Consider the following 23700-nt stretch of genomic DNA (forward strand, 5'->3'; position numbering starts at 1 on the left):
ACAATAAGGTCCTCTGTCCCAAAGGGACATTCGGTCCCTAATAAACTAAACACGATCAATTAATCATATTGTACATTGTTTAAATGTGAATTACAACGATAGGAGTTATGTACTACCTATTTAGTTTTTTTCCTTGCAGGGTAAAAGTAAAGTGAACAGTAAATGAATCGAGGCCATTCCTGAAACAGCAAAAATGTCAAGTGTGAGGTTAAAAGTGACCAAACAAAAACATGCCAGTTCTTTGCAAATTTGAGACAATGACATCTTTTCACAGTTTATCATCAAACTTTTCATTGACATTGTTTTTCCAACTTAAATACAGAATACAGACAGCCAACACAAGACATTAACACGGCAAAAACGTACATCATTTAATGAGAAATACATAAAACTGGGGGAAAAAAAATTTACAAATTGAAATAAAATTTAAAAAAGATGCATTAATGTTATCCTTTGTGGTGCTTTTTTTTTTTTTTTTTTTTTACATAGAATTTTTCCATTATCATGTTATCTTGGCTTCACGAGGCCTACATATTCCAACAAGAACAAACTCCAAGTGAAGACTCTCCCTCGACGTCTCGGCCATCTTCAACAACAGGGTAAACGGCCTCTCCCCGCTCAGTAATATGAACTGGTGCCCTGTCCTGGTTGTGTATCTGAGACAAGCCAGGAGACGTTGTTTACAAACAGGAAGTGTCGGAGAAAACCTGGCATTAAGGCAGGGGTGTCCAAAGTGCGGCCCGGGGGCCATTTGTGGCCCGCAGCTAATTGTTTACCGGCCCGCCACACATTCTGCAAAAATTGCAAAATTGATAGTATTGCAAAAATTAAAAAAAACATTTAAAAAAGTGGAACGAGGTGAAATCTAACGAGAAAAAGTTGCAATGTTGACACAAAGCTGCCATGCAGGCTGTTTTTTATTCTTTTGTCTTTTTTTTTTTTTTAAAAAAATAGACAAAAAAGTCTATGTTATAATAAATTATTGACCTATTCAAGGCTCCAATTACTTCAAAAATGTCACTTTAAAATGTTTTATGTGGAAAAAATATTGCATATATTGTGTGGTTGCCATATAAAAACATCAACGTTTTTTTTGACAAAAGAGCATAAAAACAAACAAAATAATAGTTCAAACGTAAAATCGACAAGATATATCTGAAGTTGATCTCGTAACTTAAGTGTTAAACTAATAAAAATGTATCACTTTATGAGTGGGGGACCTTTTGGATCCCAAACATATTTAGTGGGATTTTATTAATATTTTCACTGATTTCTCAAAAATATTGAATAATTAAAATCAATGGTGTCCTGCATTATTACTAAATATTTCCAGTTTTGCTATAAAAAACAAAGTTGTCTTTGACAGAAAAGGAATAAAACCTTTTTCTTTTTTTTTTACTTTTTATCAACCTGAAGTTAATATAGAGATTTACTGTAAGCGTTAAATTAAAGAAAATAATAATAATTTTACTTATTTTTAACGTTTTAATGACTGAGAGCCTTTATGGTCCCCGGGAGCCCTAAAGGTTAAAAAAAAAAAAAAAAAATCCATATATTTTGTTATGGTTTGAAAATGAAAAATATCAAAATGGCCCCCGCATGCTTAAATGTTTCCGTGTGCGGCCCTCAGTGGAAAAAGTTTGGACACCCCTGCATTAAGGCAAGTGTCACACTCACTTGAGAGTTGTTGCTGCAGTTGCCGGACCAGAGCGGCCGTCTGTTGCTGCTGCTGTGTCTGCTGCATGCCCTGACGTGGGAACTGCAAGGTGCACAGAGGTCAGTTATTACCATTTGGTAACAAGTTAGTTATCATTCAAAATATACATCAATTAGTAATAGCTGGTAACTATGAATTCGCTGTCCAATAAATGCTTTAAAATAAAACAACAAAAATGTAAAACTTAATTTGTGGTGTTTTTTTATTATGGAAATGATGTATCGCTCAACCAGGGGGGTTCAAACTACGACCCGCGGGCCAAATGCAGCCCGCCGAGGTCTACAAATTTGACCTGCGAGAGACAAGTCTGAACCCACAATTTAATGGTGTGGCAATTTTATTGCTGATATTATGTCATCATCTCGTGGAAAACGTCAGGAATTCAGGTCAAAAACCTATAATTATGCTCTGAAAAAAAGTGGGCGGAGCATTGACTTCTTTGACCCAATGCAAACAACCTTCCCTAGTCATGGTGCAAAAAAAAAAAAAAAAAATCCAACCAGCATAAAATGCCAACAGACATAGTCACACATAACATAACCTGCTTACTGAACTCTGTGGATGTTATAAAAAAAAATGTCCATGCACCAAAATTCAAAGTTACACCCATTTAAATCCATTACAAAGCATGATGGGAAAAAATGCTAAACACTCTCCACAATTATACATGTTTGGCGCATTTTAGATGCTTGATATTTAGGATTGATTACAAAACTTTAAGGAGGTTGTCATGGTAGAAGTCTTAATATCCAATTATATTAATGAATAATTACATATCCGTTATTTTAATATAGTATATACACATACATATGTGTGTGTATATATATATATGTATATATATATATATATATATATATATATATATATATATATATATATATATATATATATATATATATAGCTACTTTACATGCAGTCAACTTTCAACTTTTTTAGCCCAATGAGGCCTCCACGTTAAAAAGTTTGGACAACCCAGCTCTAAACCTTATTTTTTTAAAATACATTAATACATATTTATTACATGTAATACCTTCTTTTTTAACTAAATTTTTTGGAGGACCTATGCTTCAACATTGTCTTATACAAATAGATGTTATTTTCCAATGCGTTTGAAATGAGATACAGTTCTTGCCTGCAATAATGTCGAACCTGTCGCCATGTTTTTCCACACAAATAATAAAAAAGGGGAAAAAATGCCCAAATTAGAGATAGTAGATAGTAGATACATGTTATTCCTTCGATTAAACATGTTTCTCAACGTCTTTATATTTTCTCTATATACTTGAAAAATAACCTAATTTATTTCATTTCGTTTTTCTTCAGAAGTGATGGTAACATCGCTTCTGAAGAAAAACGAAATGAAATAAATGAAGTAAGAGTACAGTAGTGTGGATCATACCATGGGTTGCTGTGGGGGCAGTGGCTGCATGCCCAGACCCTGGTTCTGTTGCTGCCCTGGTGGAGGTACACCTGACACCTGCTGTTGCTGCTGCTGCTGCTGCTGCTGCTGTTGCTGCGGTTGTTGCTGCTGCTGAACAACCTGCTGTTGTTGTTGCTGCTGCTGCTGCTGCTGCTGTTGTTGTTGTTGTTGCTGAGCAACCTGCTGTTGAGGAGGCACCTGCTGCGACTGGACTTGTTGTTGCTGCTGCTGTTGTTGTTGTTGTTGTTGTTGTTGGGCCTGCTGCTGTTGGGCTTGTTGGGCCTGCTGCTGCTATTTGGAGACACATTGCAAAATGCTTTTATTACCTCTGCCAAGGAGCACGGATTCTACAGCAGCATTGACATCTAACATAAGTTATTTCATTCCATTGTAAAAAGCAAAAACTGTTCGCCTCTTAAAGCCTGGGCTTGAGAAGCTTGCGAGAGAAACACAAACCAAAATAACTAGGGGCAGTTTTTTTCATGGTATCACCGTAAAGGGTTGACATTAATGCTCACTGTAGTGAATATAAAAATGTGCATATCTTTGCTACTGGGTCAGAGTAAATCGAGCTTGTTGTTCAGGACGTTTTAGTGGAAGAGGGAAAAAAACTTGTTAGAGAGCTTAAGTGTTAGCTTTACAACGATGCTAAATGTTGCTAGTTTAAGTGCTCATGGTTTGAAGGGTCTTTTGTTGTTCCAAAATTGGTTTGGTTGAGCTTTTAGCCAACGTTCTTCTCGTTTTATGGATGTATAAGATGTGTGTTTTGTTACCGGCATTAGTAAAGATTAAATAAAGTAATACAGTAGGAATGTAACGATAAACAGTAATAATCACGGTAAACTCCCGACCGTTAGTATTACACAGACTAACTGCCGCTAGCCGAAATACTAACACGAAAACAAGCTCCATTAACGTCTTTCTTCATTAAGAAACGACATACCCCAATCTAAACTTACACAAACACATTTCTGTCTGAGAACGTACAAGCTGTGTTCTCTCAGCACAGAGTGATCGCTCCATACTCACAGGACGAGACAGAAGTGTTTTTACATTGCGTTCAAAGACCGCTAAACAGAGTAGGACGCCACAACGCTCCGGCAAAATAATAAATAATATTATTAGATTTTATTTGTTAGGCACTTTTCATTTAAATACATCTAAGTGCAATAAAACAATAAAAGCTTAGCTATTAATACAGATAAAAGACAAAGAAAAACATTCAGTGACGCATAAGAAACACAAAACATGCAAAATAGTGGCTTTTCTAAATGTGGATCTATTCATTTTAGTTATTTAATAAAAGGGAAATATATTTTAGTGCGAGTATAAGTATTTTTTTAGCACATTTAACAATACCTCAATAATGATAATAACCTAGGCCTGAACGATATGGCCTGAAAATAAAATTTATGATTTTTTCACCAAAAAAGTCTATTTACTATTTTTTCCCCTACTTTTTAAGGAAACCTTTGAATACAAATGGCAGCAATAATTAAAAAAACAAGTTTAGTTTTTTTTTAATCCAAAAACTAGTATATTGACATGAAACTGCATACACTGCATCTTACTCTTAGCAAAATTCTGATTTGTATAATGTTATTCTTTTTAGAGCAGATATAAATTGTACTTTTCATATAATTAAATTAAGAGCTTCCCTTGGGAAGCAATACTTCTGCTTGAATAGAATACTTCTTCTGTTAACAAAAAATGTAGCATTGCACATAGGGGTGCAACAACTAATCGATTAAATCGATTAAAATCGATTATAAAAATAGTTGGCGATTAATTTAGTCATCGATTCGTTGGATCTATGCTATGCGCAGAGGCAATTTTTTTTTATAAACCTTTATTTATAAACTGCAACATGTACAAACAGCTGAGAAACAATAATCAAAATACGTATGGTGCCAGTATGCTGTTTTTTTCCCAATAAAATACTGGAAAGGATAGAAATGTAGTTTGTCTCTTTAATCCGATTATTAATTGAAGTAATAATCGACAGATTAATCGATTATCAAATTAATCGTTAGTTGCAGCCCTAATTGCACACTTTGCATGCAAATAAACAATCTCCAACGTTGAGCTCAATAAAGTGCAAACTTCCGTGTTGAATAACATACTTCTGTAAATAAAAATGTAAGCATGGTACAATGCATGCAAATAAATAAATAAATGAATAATGATAATAGCTTGTAGTTTGTTGTTGCGTCATGTTTGCCTCGCAAAGAATTGTATTTCCAGCACTCGGCTGGAGGCTTCGATTTCAGATGCTGGAACAAGTTTGTTGTGCAGCGGCCTTTTTGAAACAAACTATGCACCCTGCAGTCACTTGTTCCCCGCTACACCAAAGTACTGACACTTTTCTTTTCTTAGGAACAAACGTCTCGCTCTCGTTAGCGTTAGCATTAGCCATGTTTTGCTGTGTGTGCCGCTAAGGAAGTAAGGGGACGGCACAAGCTATGGAAGCTCCTAAGGGGCAAAAAGTATGCCGGAGCTAGAGGAGGAAAAAAAATATTTTGTATTATTTTTTAAATCGTCTGCAACAGAAAATTTGAATATATCGATAAAATCGCTAAATCGCCCAGGCCTATAATAATCTAATAATTGAATGTTCAGATTGTTACATCCCTATAATACAGTGTAGTGTGTCCGAGCCAAAGCTACGTACTCTGAGTGCTTGCTGTCTGAGGTACTGCTGCTGCTGCTGCTGTTGTTGTTGTGCTGCTTGTTGCTGTTGTTGTGCTGCTTGTTGCTGCTGCTGCTGCTGTTCCGCCAGCATCTGATTGGGCCTTAAACCGGGATGACCGCCCTGGCTTCCCATGTGACTAAGACCGTGCATGATGGGATTCTGCTGGATGGGCTGATGGGAAAACCTGCCAGGGAGAGGGAGGGAAAGTTGACATGTGCACATTTAGCCAGGCGCTGAAACAGCACAACTGACCTCTGCGCGTTCTGCATATTGTGTGCGTAGCCGGGAGCCTGCTGGTGAACGTAACCGCTGGGCCTCTGCTGCATTTGCCTCAGAGGATCCACCACGGCGGGGTTGGCTCCTGGGTGGGCGCCCTGGAAATTCTGATTGCCGTAGGAGGACTGAACTATAGCGCCGCCTTGGGATGGGTGCGGCTGCATGCTCATGTGCGAACCGTATGACGTGTAGCCCTGAGATAAGTTCTGTGCAAATGCATTTTATAGACATAATAAGAATAAGTGCTGAGCCAAATAGGAGCAAGTCTAACTTACTTGAGATGGCTGCATTGAAGTGTATGGTTGGTTGGGTGGCATCTGTCTGATCTGCTGACCTATTAAGCTGCTGTGATTCTGAAAAGTAATAAATACAATTTCAGTGTCCCAGAAATGAAGAAAGGGGGATGATTGTAAAATCTTTAAACGTGTATGTATACGTTTATATACATACATTAATGTATATATACAATTACATAAACATATGTATATATACATATAATATATACATACATATGAACATGTATATACATATACATATAATCAAGGTTTCTGTGGTCTATCCGTTATACAGTGTTCAATACCGGGGTGGAGCGGAATATATGTTAGGTCAGGAAAAAACACAAGAGGCTATATCAGGGGTCACCAACGCGGTGCCCGCGGGCACCAGGTAGCCCGTAAGGACCAGATGAGTAGCCCGCTGGCCTGTTCTAAAAATAGCTCAAATAACAGCACTTACCAGTGAGCTGCCTCTATTTTTTAAATTGTATTTTTTTTACTAGCAAGCTGGTCTCGCTTTGCTCGAATTTTTAATTCTAAGAGAGACAAAACTCAAATAGAATTTGAAAATCCAAGAAAATATTTTAAAGACTTGGTCTTCACTAACTGACAAAGAAACAGATAACAGATTTGGTGTCCAGTTCAAAATGTGACATGATTTATTTAAAAATTTGAGAGTTGACTTTTGTATTTTACATGAGTTATTATTTGTACAAACATCGTGCAAAGTAATTCATGATTTGTTAAAAAATGTTAGTGGCTAGCTAGTTAAAATGGAATATTGTGATTTCACAAGACTGTCTTAGAAGTGATCATTTGAAAATGTTCAATTTGAAAAATGTGCACTTAGAGAAAATATAAAAATGAAGTGTTGCATATTGATATTTATCTGTTTCTATATATATTTATTGTGAGAAATCATTAAGATGATCAGTGTTTCCACAAAGATAAATATCCTTAATTATTAATAATAACATAGAGTTAAAGGTAAATTGAGCAAATTGGCTATTTCTGGCAAATTATTTAAGTGTGTATCAAACTGGTAGCCCTTCGCATTAATCAGTACCCAAGAAGTAGCTCTTGGTTTCAAAAAGGTTGGTGACCCCTGGGCTATATCATCCCTACAAGCCTGTTTCGCAGGTTTCCCTTCTTGTCAGGGGATTTTTATATATAATCCCCTGCGAAACAGGCTTGTAGGGATGATATAGCCTCTTGTGTTTTTTTCCTGACCTAATATATACAGTACATATACATATATAATATATAAACATATACAGTTGTGGTCAAAAGTTTACATAGACTTGTGAAGGACATAATGTCATGACTGTCTTTTGAGTTTCCAATAATTTCTACAACTTTTATTTTTTTGTGATAGAGTGATTGGAGCACATACTTGTTTGTCACAAAAAACATTCATGAAGTTTGGTTCTTTTATGAAGTTATTATGGGTCTACTGAAAATGCGACCAAATCTGCTGGGTCAAAAGTATACATACAGCAACGTACATTATCAATTTTGGTGATGTAGAAAAGTTACAATCAAATCAAATTAGCTCCATGGCATGGCCTCTTAACTTCATGTGAGTGATTATGATTGACGACACCTGTTGACTTCTCTGAGCCCATTTAAATAGGGCTCATGTGATGCAGTCATTAGACTCGGTTACAAACGCGACAATGGGAAAGTCAAAGGAACTCAGCACAGATCTGAAAAAACAAATCATTGACTTGAACAAGTCAGAAAAGTCACTTGGAGCTTTTTCAAAGCAACTTAAGGTCCCAAGAGCCACTGTGCAGACAATTGTTCGTAAGTATAAAGTGCAAGACACAGTTTTGTCACTGCCACGATCAGGACGAAAACGCAAGCTATCACCTGCTGCTGAGAAAAAAATGGTCAGGATGATCAAGAGTCAACCGAGAACCACCCTTGCTCCAGAAGCGACACGTTAAAGGCCTACTGAAACCCACTACTACCGACCACGCAGTCTGATAGTTTATATATCAATGATGAAATCTTAACATTGCAACACATGCCAATACGGCCGGGTTAACTTATAAAGTGCAATTTTAAATTTCCCGGGGAACTTCCGGTTCAAAGCGCCTTTGGAGGATGACGTATGCGCGTGACGTAGCCAGTTTAACAGAGGTATGGCTTCCCCATTGAAGCCAATACGAAATAGCTCTGTTTTCATCTCATTATTCCACAGTATTCTGGACATCTGTGTTGGTGAATCTGTTGCAATTTGTTCATTGCATTATGGAGAAAAGCTGAGCAAGCAAAGAAGAAAGTTGTCGGTGCGAAGCGGAGTATTTTGCGAGGGAAGTCAGCAACACAACACAGTCGGTGTTTCATTGTTTACATTCCCGAAAGATGCAGTCAAGATCGAAGAACTCGGACAACAGAGACTCTTACCAGGAGGACTCTGGATACACAGACGCAGACGCGATACCATGAGTACGCTTCCAAACATTTGATCGCTTGCTATAATATGCTCGAGCTAGTAGCTAGGATCTAGGAGATAGCATAACAAACACCTAGGTGTTTGTTATGCAGGATTAATTTGTGGCATATTAAATATAAGCCTGGTTGTGTTGTGGCTAATAGAGTATATATATGTCTTGTGTTTATTTACTGTTTTAGTCATTCCCAGCTGAATATCAGGTCCCACCCGCGCGCTTCCAAACATTTGATCGCTTGCCCGTACGTGCGTGTCACGTACGTAACTTTGGTTAAATATATAAGTTTTGTGAACCTTGGGTTAGGTGAACGGTCCTTTGGGCTGAGTGAGTGTGTGTGTTGTGCAGGTGTTTGAATTGTATTGGCGAGTTATATAGACGGGATCCCATCCATATAACCCGCTCGAGCTATAACTAGCTCAAGCTAGTAGCTAGGAGCTAGCATAACAAACACCTAGGTGTTTGTTATGCAGGATTAATTTGTGGCATATTAAATATAAGCCTGGTTGTGTTGTGGCTAATAGAGTATATATATGTCTTGTGTTTATTTACTGTTGTAGTCATTCCCAGCTGAATATCAGGTCCCACCCGTGCGCTTCCAAACATTTGATCGCTTGCCCATACATGCGTGTCACGTACGTAACTTTGGTTAAATATATAAGCTTTATGAACCTTGGGTTAGGTGAACGGTCCTTTGGGCTGAGTGAGTGTGTGTGTTGTGCAGGTGTTTGAATTGTATTGGCGGGTTTTATGGACGGGATCCCGTCCATATAACCCGCTCGAGCTATAACTAGCTCGAGCTAGTAGCTAGGAGCTAGCATAACAAACACCTCAGTGTTTTTATGCGGGATTAATTTGTGGCATATTAAACATAAGCCTGGTTGTGTTGTGGCTAATAGAGTATATATATGTCTTGTGTTTATTTACTGTTGTAGTCATTCCCAGCTGAATATCAGGTCACCCCCGGCTCTCACAGCATCTTCCCTATCTGAATAGCTTCCACTCCCCACTAGTCCTTCACTTGCACTTTCCTCATCCACAAATCTTTCATCCTTGCTCAAATTAATGGGGAAATCGTCGCTTTCTCGGTCCGAATCTCTCTCACTTCTGGCGGCCATCATTGTAAACAATAGGGAACTTTGCGGATATGTTCAATTGACTACGTCACGCTACTTCCGGTAGGGGCAAGCCTTTTTTTAATCAGATACCAAAAGTTGCGATCTTTATCGTCGTTGTTCTATACTAAATCCTTTCAGCAAAAATATGGCAATATCGCGAAATGATCAAGTATGACACATAGAATAGATCTGCTATCCCCGTTTAAATTAAAAAAAATCATTTCAGTAGGCCTTTAAGGCTCATCTAAAGTTTGCTGCTGATCACATGGACAAAGATTAGACCTTCTGGAGGAACGTTCTGTGGTCAGATGAAACATAAACTTTGCAGTTTGGCCACAATACCCAGCAATATGTTTGGAGGAGAAAAGGTGAGGGCTTTAATGCCAGGACACCAAGCCTACCGTCAAGCATGGTGGTGGTAGTATTATACTCTGGGCCTGTTTTGCTGCCAATGGAACTGGTGCTTTACAGAGAGTAAATGGGACAATGAAAAAGGAGGATTACCTCCAAAATTCTTCAGGACAACCTAAAATCATCAGCCCAGAGGTTGGGTCTTGGGCGCAGTTGGGTGTTCCAACAGGACAATCACCCCAAACACACGTCAAAAGTGGTCAAAGAATGGCTAAATCAGGCTCGAATGAAGGTTTTAGAATGGCCTTCCCAAAGTCCTGACTTAAACCCCATTGAGAACATGTGGACAATGCTGAAGAAACAAGTCCATGTCAGAAAACCAACACATTTAGCTGAACTGTACCAATTTTGTCAAGAGGAGTGGTCAAAAATTCAACCAGAAGCTTGTGGATGGCTACCAAAAGCGCCTTATTGCAGTGAAACTTGCCAAGGGACATGCAACCAAATATTAACATTGCTGTATGTATACTTTTGACCCAGCAGACTTGGTCACATTTTCAGTAGACCCATGATAAATTCATAAAAGAACCAAACTTCATGAATGTTGTGACAAACAAGTGATTGGAAACTCAAGACAGCCATGACATTATGTTCTTCACAAGTGTATGTCAAGTTTTATATGTATATCTATATATACATATAATATATAAACATACAGTACAGGCCAAACTTTTGGACACACCTTCTCATTTCAATGAGTTTTCTTTATTTTCATGACCATTTATATTGTAGGTTGTCACTAAAGGCATCAAAACTATGACACCTGTTAAGTGAAAACCCTTTCCGGTGACTACCTCTTCAAGCTCATCGAGAGAATGCCAAGAATGTGCAAAACAGTAATCAGAGCAAAGGGACTAATATATATATATATATATATATATATATATATATATATATATATATATATATATATATATATATATATATATATATATATATATATATATATATATATATATATATATATATATATATATATATACATATATATATATATATATATATATATAAATATATATATATATATATATATATATATACTGGAAAAGATAGAAATGTAGTTTGTCTCTTTTATCCGATTATTAATCGATTAATCAAAGTAATAATCGACAGATTAATCGACTATCAAATTAGTTGTTAGTTGCAGCCCGAATATATATATATATATATATATATATATATATATATATATATATATATATATATATATATATATATATATATATATATATATATATATATATATATATATATATATGTTAGGGCTGCAACTAACAACTAATTTGATAATCGATTAATAATCGGATAAAAGAGACAAACTACATTTCTATCCTTTCCAGTATTTTCTTGAAAAAAAAAGCATACTGGCACCATACTTATTTTGATTATTGTTTCTCAGCTGTTTGTAAATGTTGCAGTTTATAAATAAAGGTTTATAAAAAAATTAAAATAAAAATAATAAAAAAAGTAGCCTTTGCGCATGCGTATAGCATAGATCCAACGAATCGATGACTAAATTAATCGCCAACTATTTTTATAATCGATTTTAATCGATTAGTTGTTGCAGCCCTAATATATATATGTGTGTCCGTGTGTATATATTTATTCTTTTGACGACAATGAGAAGACATTCCAGTAAATGCATTCGGTTTTTTATTGCAGTATGGTAGCAGAGTTCTCTGCCCAGGTATTTCTTGCACTCTCGTATGAGACTTTCATATCTGGTCACGCCCTGCACTCTTGCAGCTAGAGTATGTTAGATTCCTTCCAGTACACTTGTAGCAAAATTTGTGACCAGTTAAGTCCTGAACTCTAGTTGCAGATTTTGCATGCCGATTATTTCCTGCACTCTTGCAGCATAATTGCATCTGATTCCTTCCTACACTCTCGTAGCAAAGTTTGCATCCTGGTTATTTCCCCCTCTATAGTAGCAGATTTTGCATTCTACGCTATTTCCTGCTTTCTTGCCGCATGATTGTGTTTGATTGGTTCCTGCACTGTAGTAGCAGAGTTTGTGTCGGGTTATGTCCAGCACTTCGCTACAGAGTTTGCACATTGGTTATTTCCTTCCCTCTAGTAGCAGAGGTTGTAGACTTGTTATCTCCTTAAGAAGATTTGTTCCAGCTCTCTAGTTGAGGAGATTGGGGGTCAGTTATTTCCTGCACTCTAGTAGCCGAGTTTGTGTCCGGTTATGCCCTGCACCTCAACACAGTTTGCTTACTGGTTATTTCCTGCACTCTTGTAGCATAATTGCATCTGATTCCTTTCCTGCACTTTAGTAGCAAAGTTTGCGTCCTGGTTATTTCCTGCACTCTTGCAGCGTGATCGCGTCCTATTCCTTCCTGCACTTTAGTAGCAGAGTTTGTTTCTAATTATGTCCTATGCTCTTGTTGCAGAGTTTGCGTATTGGTGTTTTCTTGCAATCTTGCAGTATAATTGCGTATGATTTCTTCCTGCTCTTTAGTAGCTGAGTTTGGGATCAGTTATTTTCCGCACTCTCGTAGAAAAGTTTGTGTCAGATCATGTCCTGCACCTCATTACAGAGTTTGCATGCTGGTTATTTCCTGCACTCTTGTAGCAGGTATTGTGTCCGAGTATGTCCTGCACCTCGTTACAGAGTGTGCATACTGGTTATTTCCTGCACTCTTGTAGCAGGGGTTGTGTCAGATTATGTCCCGTACCTTGTTACAGAGTTTGCATGCTGGTTATTTCTTGCAGATTGTGCCAAATTATGCCCTGCACCTCATTACAGAGTTTGCATGCTGGTTATTTCCTGCACTCTTGCAGTATAATTGTGTATGATTTCTTCCTGCTCTCTAGTAATAGTTTGGAATTTGTTATTTCCTGCAGCGTTTGTGTCCAGTTATGACCTACACCTTGTTACAGAGTGTGCATTCTGGTTGTTTCTTGCACTCTTGTAGCAGTTTGCATACTAGTTATGTCCTGCGTTCTAATAGCAGAATTTGCATACTGGCTATTTCATGCAATATGATTGTGTACGATTTCTTCCTGCTCTCTAGTAGCATCTCGTCACAGAATTTGCAAACTGGTTATTTCCTGCGCACTTGCAGCATGATTGCGTCCAATTCCTTCCTACACTTTAGTAGCAGAGTTTGTTTCTAATTATGTCCTATGCTCTTGTTGCAGAGTTTGCATATTAGTTATTTCCTGCAATCTTGCAGTATAATTGCGTATGATTTCTTCCTGCTCTCTAGTAGCCGAGTTTGGGATCTTATTTCCTGTACTCTCGTAGCAAAGTTTGTGTCAGATCATGTCCTGCACCTCGTTACAGAGTTTGCATGCTGGTTATTTCCTGCATTCTAGTAGTAGAGTTTTCACACTGTTTTTTTTCTTCCTGTACTCTCGTAGCAAAGTTTGTGTCCGGTTATGTCCTGCACCTCGTTACAGAGTTTGCATACTGGTTATTTCCTGCACTCTCGTAGCAAAGTTTGTGTCCGGTTATGTCCTGCACCTCGTTACAGAGTGTGCATACTGGTTATTTCCTGCACTCTTGTAGCAGGGGTTGTGTCAGATTATGTCCTGTACCTTGTTACAGAGTTTGCATGCTGGTTATTTCCTGCATTCTAGTAGCAGAGTTTGCATATTGGTTATTTCCTGCACTCTTGTAGCAGGGATTGTGTCAGATTATGTCCAGCACCTCGTTACAGAGTTTGCATTGTGGTGCTTTCTTGCACTCTCGTAACAGGGATTGTGTCAGATTATGCCCTGCACCTCATTACAGAGTTTGCATGCTGGTTATTTCCTGCACTCTTGCAGTATAATTGCATATGATTTATTCCTGCTCTCTAGCAATAGTTTGGAATTAGTTATTTCCTGCAGGGTTTGTGTCCGGTTATGACCTACACCTTGTTACAGAGTGTGCATTCTGGTTGTTTCTTGCACTCTTGTAGCAGTTTGCATACTAGTTATGTCCTGCGTTCTAATAGCAGAGTTTGCATACTGGCTATTTAATTGTGTACGATTTCTCCCTGCTCTCTAGTAGCACCTCGTCACAGAATTTGCAAACTGGTTATTTCCTGCACACTTGCAGCATGATTGCGTCTGATTATTTCCTGCACTCCAGTAGCTGTCAAACTCATCAGATGTAAGATGCTATTTGTTTTGAGGCACAAGTCGAAAATACAGACAGTTATTTGGCCTCCTTTCATCACCACCTGCTGTGTAAGGACGCCAAAGAGAGAAGATGGAAGCAACGAGCAGACTTTTCTACTTCTACTGGATCGAACTAACCGGAGCGTTGAATGAACTCTACCTGGTGAGGAGTAGTTTGACTTGTCAGTGGAGACTGACTCACCAGTCTAACCTGCAGTTGCGCGCGCAGCATCTGGTTCTGCTGCATGTTAGGCTGAGGCTTGTAGACCATTTGGTACTGTTTGTCCATCCCCATCATGGCGGGCATGTTGCCCTGCATCCCGGGCATCATGCCTGGGAAATTGGGTCGCGTGGTCACCATCTTGTTCATTTGGGGGTTGCGGGCAGGCCTGTAGGGAGTATCTAAACCGGGCCCTCCTGTTGTGAGGAGAGAACCCACTTAGGACCGCAACCCAGGAAGATTAAACAGGGTCAATAATGGGTGCTGACCTGGAGGTAGAGGCTGGTTCTGTGTGTACATGCCCATGTTCTGCTGGCTAAAAGGCAGCCGGCCGTAAGGGTTCTGCATCAGCTCAGGTGGCATGCTTGTCCCGTAGCTCACACCTGGCACGCGGTTCACATAGTCCTTTAGAAAGGAGAATAAAAACTTTTTCAGACTCAACAATTTCATTTGAACAAAAGAGAGTTCTACAGATAAGTCACCTCCGTCTTGGCTGATGGCGTCTTCTTCTTCTTACTGGGCTTCTTCTTGTTGGAATCTGAGGGCACGGCGGGCACGTTCTTCTCCGGCTTCAGGGCCTCCATCTTCTTCTCGGGCTCCTGCAAAATGGGCGTCAGAGGCTCCTCCTCCTCAGGCGGCAGGGGGAGGGGCTCCAGGTAGTAGCTGCGCGGCTTGGGCTTCAGGTGGGTGTGGTAGAGAAGGAAGCGCTGCTGCTCCTCAAACTTGGTCACCTTGCGGTCCATGCGTGCTGTACCGAACCAGCCCCAAGACAGAGGGGCCGAGTGCTTGAGGCCCTCGAAGACGTCCCAAGGGGAAATCTTCTGCTTGGTAGACACTTGAAGCCCCTGACGGAAAACAACATACGTTAATACTGCATTACCGGCTCTTAAGCTCGATAAAGTGATCACACTGGCTCACCTCTTTCTCAAAGCCGGCGATCTTGTTACCCTTGGTGTCGATCAGGGAGCCCTGAGGTTCGCACGTGATGACATCACGGGTCTGCTTTGGCAGCGGCAGTAGCTGGCGAATCTTCTCCAGGCTCTCTGACTGACGATCCCCAAGCTCTTTCTGTGGATGCAAAAATAAACCCATAATAAATATGCTAAAAGGAAGTGAGGGGCCATATTAACCAATAATAATGTAGACTTGTACAATATACCAATACTAATACAGTACTGCGGTACTACAATGAAAAATACCGGTACCTTTTTTTTTTTTTTTTTTACATTGGTGGTAATATGAGCTGCATGTCCAGACACACGCACAGAGCACTTACTTACAAGTGGAAACAGTGTGGAGACAGAAGAGTGAAAATGGACGTGATTTGGCTTACAAACTAATAATAAAGGTGGAGATATAAACACTAAAGCGCCGCAAAGCATAGCGAGCAAGCGGTTAATGTCCGTCTACAGTGTTTCAGCTTCTTCTAAATCACTAATGCTTGCCTCCATGGCAACAAATAAAGTATGTTTTCTACAAGTATCGAGGAATAGCTAAACATGCTTCACTACACAAAGTAGGAGGATACAATAGCTAACTGCTAACAGCAAGCCAGCGTTCCTGAATGTTGACAAATGGGTGGATCTATACAAATATTGACTGTAACAATACCAAGTACAAGAGCCATATATAGTCGATACTACAAGGATTACATCGATATTTTTTATTATCACAAAATATTTTGTCATTTTTTATTTTTTAAAGTCAGGAAATATGTCCCCGGACACAGGAGAACTTTAAATATGACCAATGTATAATCCTGCTTGGTATTGGATCAATACCCAATTTTGTAGTATCGGCCAAAACTGCTGTAAAGCATCCAAAAAATAGAAGAATAAGTGTTTATTACATTTGAACTGAAGTGTAGATAGAACATGTTAAAACAGAAAGTAAGCAGATATTAACAGTAAACGAATGAGTATATCAATAATCCACTTGTCACTCATAATTTTGACAAAATAATAGAATGGAAAATGACACAATATCTTACTGCTTACATTATTAGCCAAATTAGAAGCCTTTGTAACCCGTTTGCTAACTTACTACTAAAAGAGAATTTGTCTAGTATGTTTACGATGTTATTTAATGCCAAAATTATTATTTGATTGCAATAAAAAACATATGTTTAATGTATCATAAGACTTTTTATTAAAAAAAGAATGACTTTTTTTGGGGACACCTTTATTTTGAAAAGTATCGAAATACATTTTGGTACTGGTACCAAAATACTGGTATTGGGACAACACTATAATAATGTAATACATCTTTCACCCTAGAAAAGCGCTATATAAATATAATTCACTTCACTTAACCCTTCATGTTTTAATGATTTCTCTGGTATTTGACTGAAAAATGTGAAAAAAGGTTGACAACCACTGACTTGAAGCACTATAATCAACTACTATATATACATATATATGTATATATTTTTTCTTGTGTCCTTACCCTGAGCTTCTTGACCAGATTCATGTAAGCCCTCTTGTTCTCTTCCATGCTGCCCTGAGAGATGCTCGACATGTCTGCAGCCAACGTGCCATTAATCAGCACGCTCAACATGTCCAACACTGTCGTGAAAAGCTCGCTGATGGTCGAGAAGAAAGGAATGTTGAAAGCATGTGAGTGACGACTGCCTCTATTTGGAGCCATCGAGAGATTTTCGTAAAAGAGAGCGAGAGCTACACTCACTTGTTGGACTGCATGTCCACCGTTCCGCTGCTGATAATGTCGAGGAGGAGGACGGCCCACTCGGTGGTCTGTTGGGTGCTACGCTGCACCGTATCGAACATGCCGCCCACCTTGTTTATGAGAAACAGAGAATTGATCAAACGCTACAGGCCATCACATAGGTTATACTTTCACAGCAGCTTGTTTGCTAGTTCGCTAGATCAGTGTTTTTCAACCACTGTGCCGCGGCACACTAATACAGTCTGGTGTGCCGTGGAAGATTATGTAATTTCACCTATTTGGGGTAAAAATATTTTTTGCAAACAAGTAATTATAGTCTGCAAATAATGTGCCGTTGTTGAGTGTCTGTGCTGTCTAGAGCTCAGCAAAGTAACCGTGTTATACTCTTCCACATCAGTAGGTGGCAGCCGGTAGCTAATTGCTTTGTAGATGTCAGGAACACGTCGCCGATAGTTTGTCATAAAACCAATATGCAGACGAGAGCAGGAGGCAGCGTGCAGGTAAAAAGGTATCTAATGCTTAAACCAAAAATAAACAAAAGGAAAGTGACCCTAAGAAAAGGCATTGCAGCTTAGGGAAGGCTATGCAGAACAAAACTAAAACTGAACTGGCTACAAAGTAAACAAAACCAGAATGCTGGATGACAGCAAAGACTTACAGCGTGTGGAGCAGACGGGGTCCACAAAGTACATCCAAACATGACATGACAATCAACATTGTCCCCACAAAGAAGGATAGCAACAACTTAAATATTCTTGATTGCTAAAACAAAGTAGATGCGGGAAATATCGCTCAAAGAAAGACATGAAACTGCTACAGGAAAATACCAAGAAAACAGAAAAAGCCACCAAAATAGGAGCGCAATACAAGAACTAAAACACTAAACACAGGAAAACAGCAAAAAATTCAAAATAAATCATAGCGTGATGTGACAGGTCGTGACAGTAGACCTACTTTGAGACAAGAGCTATAGTGATACATGGTTGGTTATGGTTTAAAGTCACATCCAACAATTGCGACGACGACTTTTTACTGACAACTGAGTTTCATTTTTAAATGATTTCTGCTAGTGGTGTGTCTCCGGATATTTTCAATGACAAAAACATGCCTCGACTGAAAAAAGGTTGAAAAACACTGCGCTAGATTATGCAAATCACGGAGGCGGGTCTCTTTGAAGGTGAACTATTTGGTTTAGTTAAGCGTACGTACAAGATTAAGTCGCAGTTTCAGTGCCTCGTGCATCATCTGCTTGGCCTTGCAGTCGTCCTGGTACTGGTCCTCTCTCCAGTTGGTGACGATCTGCTGAACTTGGCTGTACAGGGACGTGAGAAGACCCTCCCGCTGCTCGTCCTGCCCCTTCAGGCAGGTCAGCACCAAAGACAGGAACGGCTGCTGGCTCAGCAAAGACATGCTGGAAAGAAAAAAAACAAAACATAATTTAATAAGAAAATGATGACCAATACAATATTTGTCGCTTACCTTTTTTGCTTCTGGCGATCTCTCTCCTTGCGCGAAGACGAGCCCAGGTGCTGTCCCTTCTCCAGCTCCTCTCCGGCTGCCTTCAGGACATGACCCTGAACCGAGGTGGGCAGCTTGGCTATCAAAGGCGCCACCAGCCATACACCCGACCGTTCTGATGAACTGAAAGAACGAGGCGCGTAATTAACGTTAACACAACCAGCACACTGAATGCAAACGGCAAAATCAAGTGTATCGCTCATAAAATATTAAGGGCCACCGGAAAATAATCGATTAACATCCAAATCGCATTTCTTCTTTATTAAATTTGAAAAAGATTTTGTTTAAATTTATTTTGTGAGCTTTGATTCAAGAATCGACTCTGAATTGAATAGTCCCCCTAAAACTAGGAACTGACTTGAATCGCATGTTCACTTCCCTATAAAATATATACAAACATCTGTTGGCGATGATGTGTGTGTTAAAACCCCTTCAAAGTCACTGAAATAATTGCAAAATGCCATAAGTTATAACACAGAAACATGTACTCAAAATTACCAAATGGAAATCTGACATTGATTTAGAATTGTGGTTTAGAGAACTTTTTCTTTCTTTCTTTTTTTAGTTTATTTCGAACATGAACACACTTACAGTATAAGACATCACACAATTTCATATAATTTCTCTTTACATCATGTCCGAAAAGGAGTAGGAAGAAGCAAAGCTTATTTAATCCTACCCTTTTCCCACTTCAGAGCGTTTACAAAACATACGTTCATTTACTGTTTTCCTTTTGTAACACAATTACATCAGTGAATGAGTAATACAGCAGTTTTGTAATAGATAATTAAGTAAGCCAGTCATGATAAACATACTGAGATGAAGAATATCCCATTTTCAATGAGGTTGGAGGTATTTCTCATAATTCTTCTTCTTTGGACTTTGTAAGCACTATTAATTTGAACAACCTCTTCAACTGGATCATATCAGTACATTGTTTAACTTCTTTACTTAACCCATTCTATAGTTTAATTCCACATACTGATATGCTAAAGCTTTTTAGTGCTGTACAAGCATACAGATGTTAAGTTTAAAAAAAATAAGAAAATCATGAAACTGGCAAGGGCAAATAGATGGCACCCTGAGGCCAATATTTTGTTTAGGGATGGGAATCAGTGTATCAATTCCTATGAATCGCTTGCCATTTTTTCAAACAGTTCCTTTAACGATTTTTCCGGGTGGGGATGACGTCATTACACAACGTGTGCAGTGATGTCAGATCAGAAAATGGCGGTGCCCAGGCAGAACAAACACTAATATTTTAGAAGAAAAGATTGCAACAGCGCTACCTGTAATAATTAAAAGGCTGCTAGTTCATCAAGAGGACATGCGAGCAATGTGCTGATACATTTGAGAACACAGCCTGCAATAATTATAAATGAAAGTCGCCTTTTGAACCGCGTCGATTTCATCCCAGCAGCAGTAACACTAACACGTCATCTCAACACAACAGGTACTAACTAACACCTCCTATCATATTAGCGCTATTATTTGTTCAATTGAAATCAATGCCTTCTCATTTAGATGAGCATGACGAGAGACAGATTCTGACTGGCTCTTAGGCGGGCAGTAAGTACGAGCTCCAGTTCACGTCTGCTGCTAGACGGATGTCACCAAGCAGCGACTAAGTTTGTGGTCAAAAGTTTGCATTTTTGGTAGGTGAATGTTCAATTGTAGTCAGAGAAAAGTTGCATGTTTTCCTGCAACCAGATTATCTCTCTGTCATTATATTGTACAGGTGAAAGTCATACAATTTGAATATTGCGTAAAAGTCCATTCATGTCAGCAATTAACTTCAAATGTGAAACTAATCTGTGATATTAACTCATTACATGCAAAGTGAGATATGTCAAGCCTTTATTTGTTATAGTTTTAATCATCATGGCTTACAGTTTTGAAACCCAACATTTTCTGAGATTTTCAATTCAAAGTTTTCATAAACTGTAAGCCATAATCATCAAAATTATAACCAATATAGGCTTGACATATTAGTTATCACATGTTACTAAATGTTAAATTATTGTGTCATTTGCACATGATTAAATTCTACGGAAGAATATTAATTTCCTATATTTATTAACAAAAATGTTTTTTTTTTCTTCTATGCAACGTATAAGCCTCTTGAGACCTCACTGTAGGCTTTGTAATATCATGTTACCTCTAATCTAAACAAAATTGATGCTAATCCATCCTTTTTTCTGTTTTTTTCCAAATCAGAATCGATGAGAGAACTGTAAAGGAACTGAATCGTGAAGCAGAATCGAAAGTGGAATCGGAACCGGAAAAATCTTGTCAATTCTCATCCTTATTTGTTTCAGAACCTTTTAAAGCAATTGCTGCAACGAAGTGCTTCCTGTAAATCTAAGTGAGAGTCCCGTTATTGTCCAGGGGCCGTACTTATCAAGCTTCTTAGAGTGCCATTTTACACTTAAGTCCTGAGAATTTGCAAAATTTAGTCCTACTCTCAAACTTAAGAATAAAAGCTTTTTATCAACGTTCTTAAGTCTAAGAATCACTCCTACTCTCCACGATATTTAAGAGACCTTCAGAGGTGTCTTAAGTGGTTAGGAGTTGCCAGCAGGGGATGGCACTGAGGCGAGAGAGACGTGCGCGAACGTTCAGGGAACAGAACAATGTTTTTGTTTTTTTTGATGACAAGCAGCTGATCAAACGGTATCGTTTAGACAGAGCGGATATTATTTTTGTCACAGATTTAATACTTTTCGATTCCTTGTTGATTTCTGCATGTGTCTGCAGTGGGCTAGTATGTATAGAGCCACCCACACCAGTTTCAAATTAGTTGCCTAATTAATGAATTGGAAAGAAAATGTTATGACAGTAGCGTATGTGTGTGGCCGTGAGGTGAGTGACGTCAGTGAGTGTGTGGGCGATAGAAGAGAGGGAGCGGTAGCGTGAGTGCCGGCAGGGACTAGTTTGTTTTGTATTATTTTGTAGTTTATTGTCAAAATATACACTCCTATTGTCCACTTAAATATTTCCAAGATATTTCTTTATTCTTAGACAACGGATTCCCTTCCGTGATTGGTCATTTCTATGGACACAGAAATGACGTCACCTAAAATTCCGTTTACGGCACATAGTAATGTCGTAATTCAGCTCTGAGTGTGACACTTAAGATTCAGTCCTACACTTCGCTGAAAGTGTGAGTAAGACGCTTGATAACTAACTTTTAAGTGCAGCTTTCAGCAAATAATTTATTTACTCTTAAGTCAACTCTTAGCAGACTTCTTAGGAGAAATTCTAAGAAGCTTGATAAGTACGGCCCCAGGTCTTTTGGCCAATGCCTCATGAGCAAGCTGCCCCAGGTATTTTTCAGGTCTTTCCACAGATGTTTAAATCAGGGCTCATAGAGGGCTTCCTCAAAATAGTTCAATGTTTTGCCTTAGCTGTTAATGTGTTTTGGTTCATTGTCCTGTTGGAAGATCTATGACCTGGAACTGAGACCAAGCATTCTGACACTGGGCAACATGTTACTCTCATATTTTAGAGTCCAGGGTAGTTTTCTATCCCACCTTGAAAAAGGTTAATCTTGCCTTCATAGGTTTATTTTTTTTCAGTGCGACAGCTTATGTATTGTATGTCTGTCGTCTTTTTTTCCTATTTTGACACTACATGTTACCACATTAACCCTAAAATTACACAAAAAAGTAGGAAAAACTTTTTTTAATATAAAAAAAAATCCAACATGTATAATGAACCTTTCTTACAATATAGAATGCAAATATAAAATATGTAATTTTAAAACTCATGTGCAAAAAAAAAAGTTAAATGTAGTAAAATAACTATTAATAGGGGAGCTTAAAAAACACCATTCACATCCAAATCATACTTTGTATGTATTCTGTTTCTAAATCCATTCATAATTTTCGAAAAATCAATTTAAAAAAAAGAATATATATGCCTTTTTTTTAAGAATCAATTTTTGGATTGAAAACATTAAAAAACTATTATTGATATTATTTATACTGTTGGTTTTATACATTTTTGTTTTCCTTTTTTTACTATTATATTTAAATAAGTATTGTATTTGTATGTATTCTCAATTGCTTTGTAAATTTTAGTATTGTAAAGCTGGGATTGGGTTGGAGTTGCTCTATTTTCTTTTATTAGACTGCTTTATTTTTCGCAAAACAAAATTATTTTTGAAAAGGCGTTTTTTAAGCCAACACTGTACAACAACACTGTATAATACTGTACAGTACCTTGTACGTATACATACAATACTGTATACTGTATACATACAATACTGTACAATACCTTGTACGTATACAGCCAAGAGGAGCTTCTGTAATCTGTTTTGAAAAGGTTTTACTATCATTTATACACCAAATAATATTACAGAAATCTTGTTCAATGGAGAATCGATTCTGGATCGATCGTCTCCCCAAGAATCGGAATCAAATCGTGACGTGCCCAAAGATTTCCACGCCTAAATTATAATTAATTAAAATGTATACATTATATTTACCTCCAAAGCCAAGCAAGGCTTCAGGCAATTATAATTCACTAACAATGTACACTCCAAAAAGCATGTTTTTGTCATACATGAGGTTGTAATGAAAATGGGAAACCCAATAAAGGCAATTTTTAACTTTAGATTCTAAGGTAAACACAAAAGTACACAGATACTAAAAACTACCCCAGACTTCAAAGTATTAATTAAGATATTACGATGACATGTCTGCCTGCTACTGGTTTACTTGGACATTAATTTAAACCCTAAACCTATGAAGTGAAATTAATGTGTGTTCTTCTTTATCGGCAAAGGTGGCGAACAC

At 38.1% G+C, this 23700-nt stretch overlaps 1 protein-coding gene across 2 annotated transcripts in view; it reads right to left on the reverse strand.

The window, feature by feature from the left end:
- Window positions 1–261: 261 nt before the first annotated feature.
- med12 (mediator complex subunit 12) overlaps window positions 262–23700 on the reverse strand; it is a 67915-nt gene continuing 44476 nt past the window's right edge. The window contains exons 29-42 of one of the 2 annotated variants that reach the window (XM_062040057.1): window positions 18863–19024; window positions 18593–18794; window positions 17384–17493; window positions 17144–17279; window positions 15617–15766; window positions 15181–15543; window positions 14968–15103; window positions 14690–14895; window positions 6381–6458; window positions 6082–6311; window positions 5809–6013; window positions 3117–3428; window positions 1678–1759; window positions 262–656 (exon numbers count right to left, since the gene is read on the reverse strand). In XM_062040057.1, the coding sequence (XP_061896041.1) occupies window positions 619–656; window positions 1678–1759; window positions 3117–3428; window positions 5809–6013; window positions 6082–6311; window positions 6381–6458; window positions 14690–14895; window positions 14968–15103; window positions 15181–15543; window positions 15617–15766; window positions 17144–17279; window positions 17384–17493; window positions 18593–18794; window positions 18863–19024 (2410 nt within the window). In that variant the 3' untranslated portion in view covers window positions 262–618. Of the gene's footprint in view, window positions 657–1677; window positions 1760–3116; window positions 3429–5808; window positions 6014–6081; window positions 6312–6380; window positions 6459–14638; window positions 14896–14967; window positions 15104–15180; window positions 15544–15616; window positions 15767–17143; window positions 17280–17383; window positions 17494–18592; window positions 18795–18862; window positions 19025–23700 lie in introns of both variants that reach the window. The other variant, XM_062040056.1, reaches the window with a different exon arrangement.

Source organism: Entelurus aequoreus, linkage group LG28 (genome assembly GCF_033978785.1).
Source record: "Entelurus aequoreus isolate RoL-2023_Sb linkage group LG28, RoL_Eaeq_v1.1, whole genome shotgun sequence".
NCBI classification, from domain to species: domain Eukaryota; kingdom Metazoa; phylum Chordata; class Actinopteri; order Syngnathiformes; family Syngnathidae; genus Entelurus; species Entelurus aequoreus.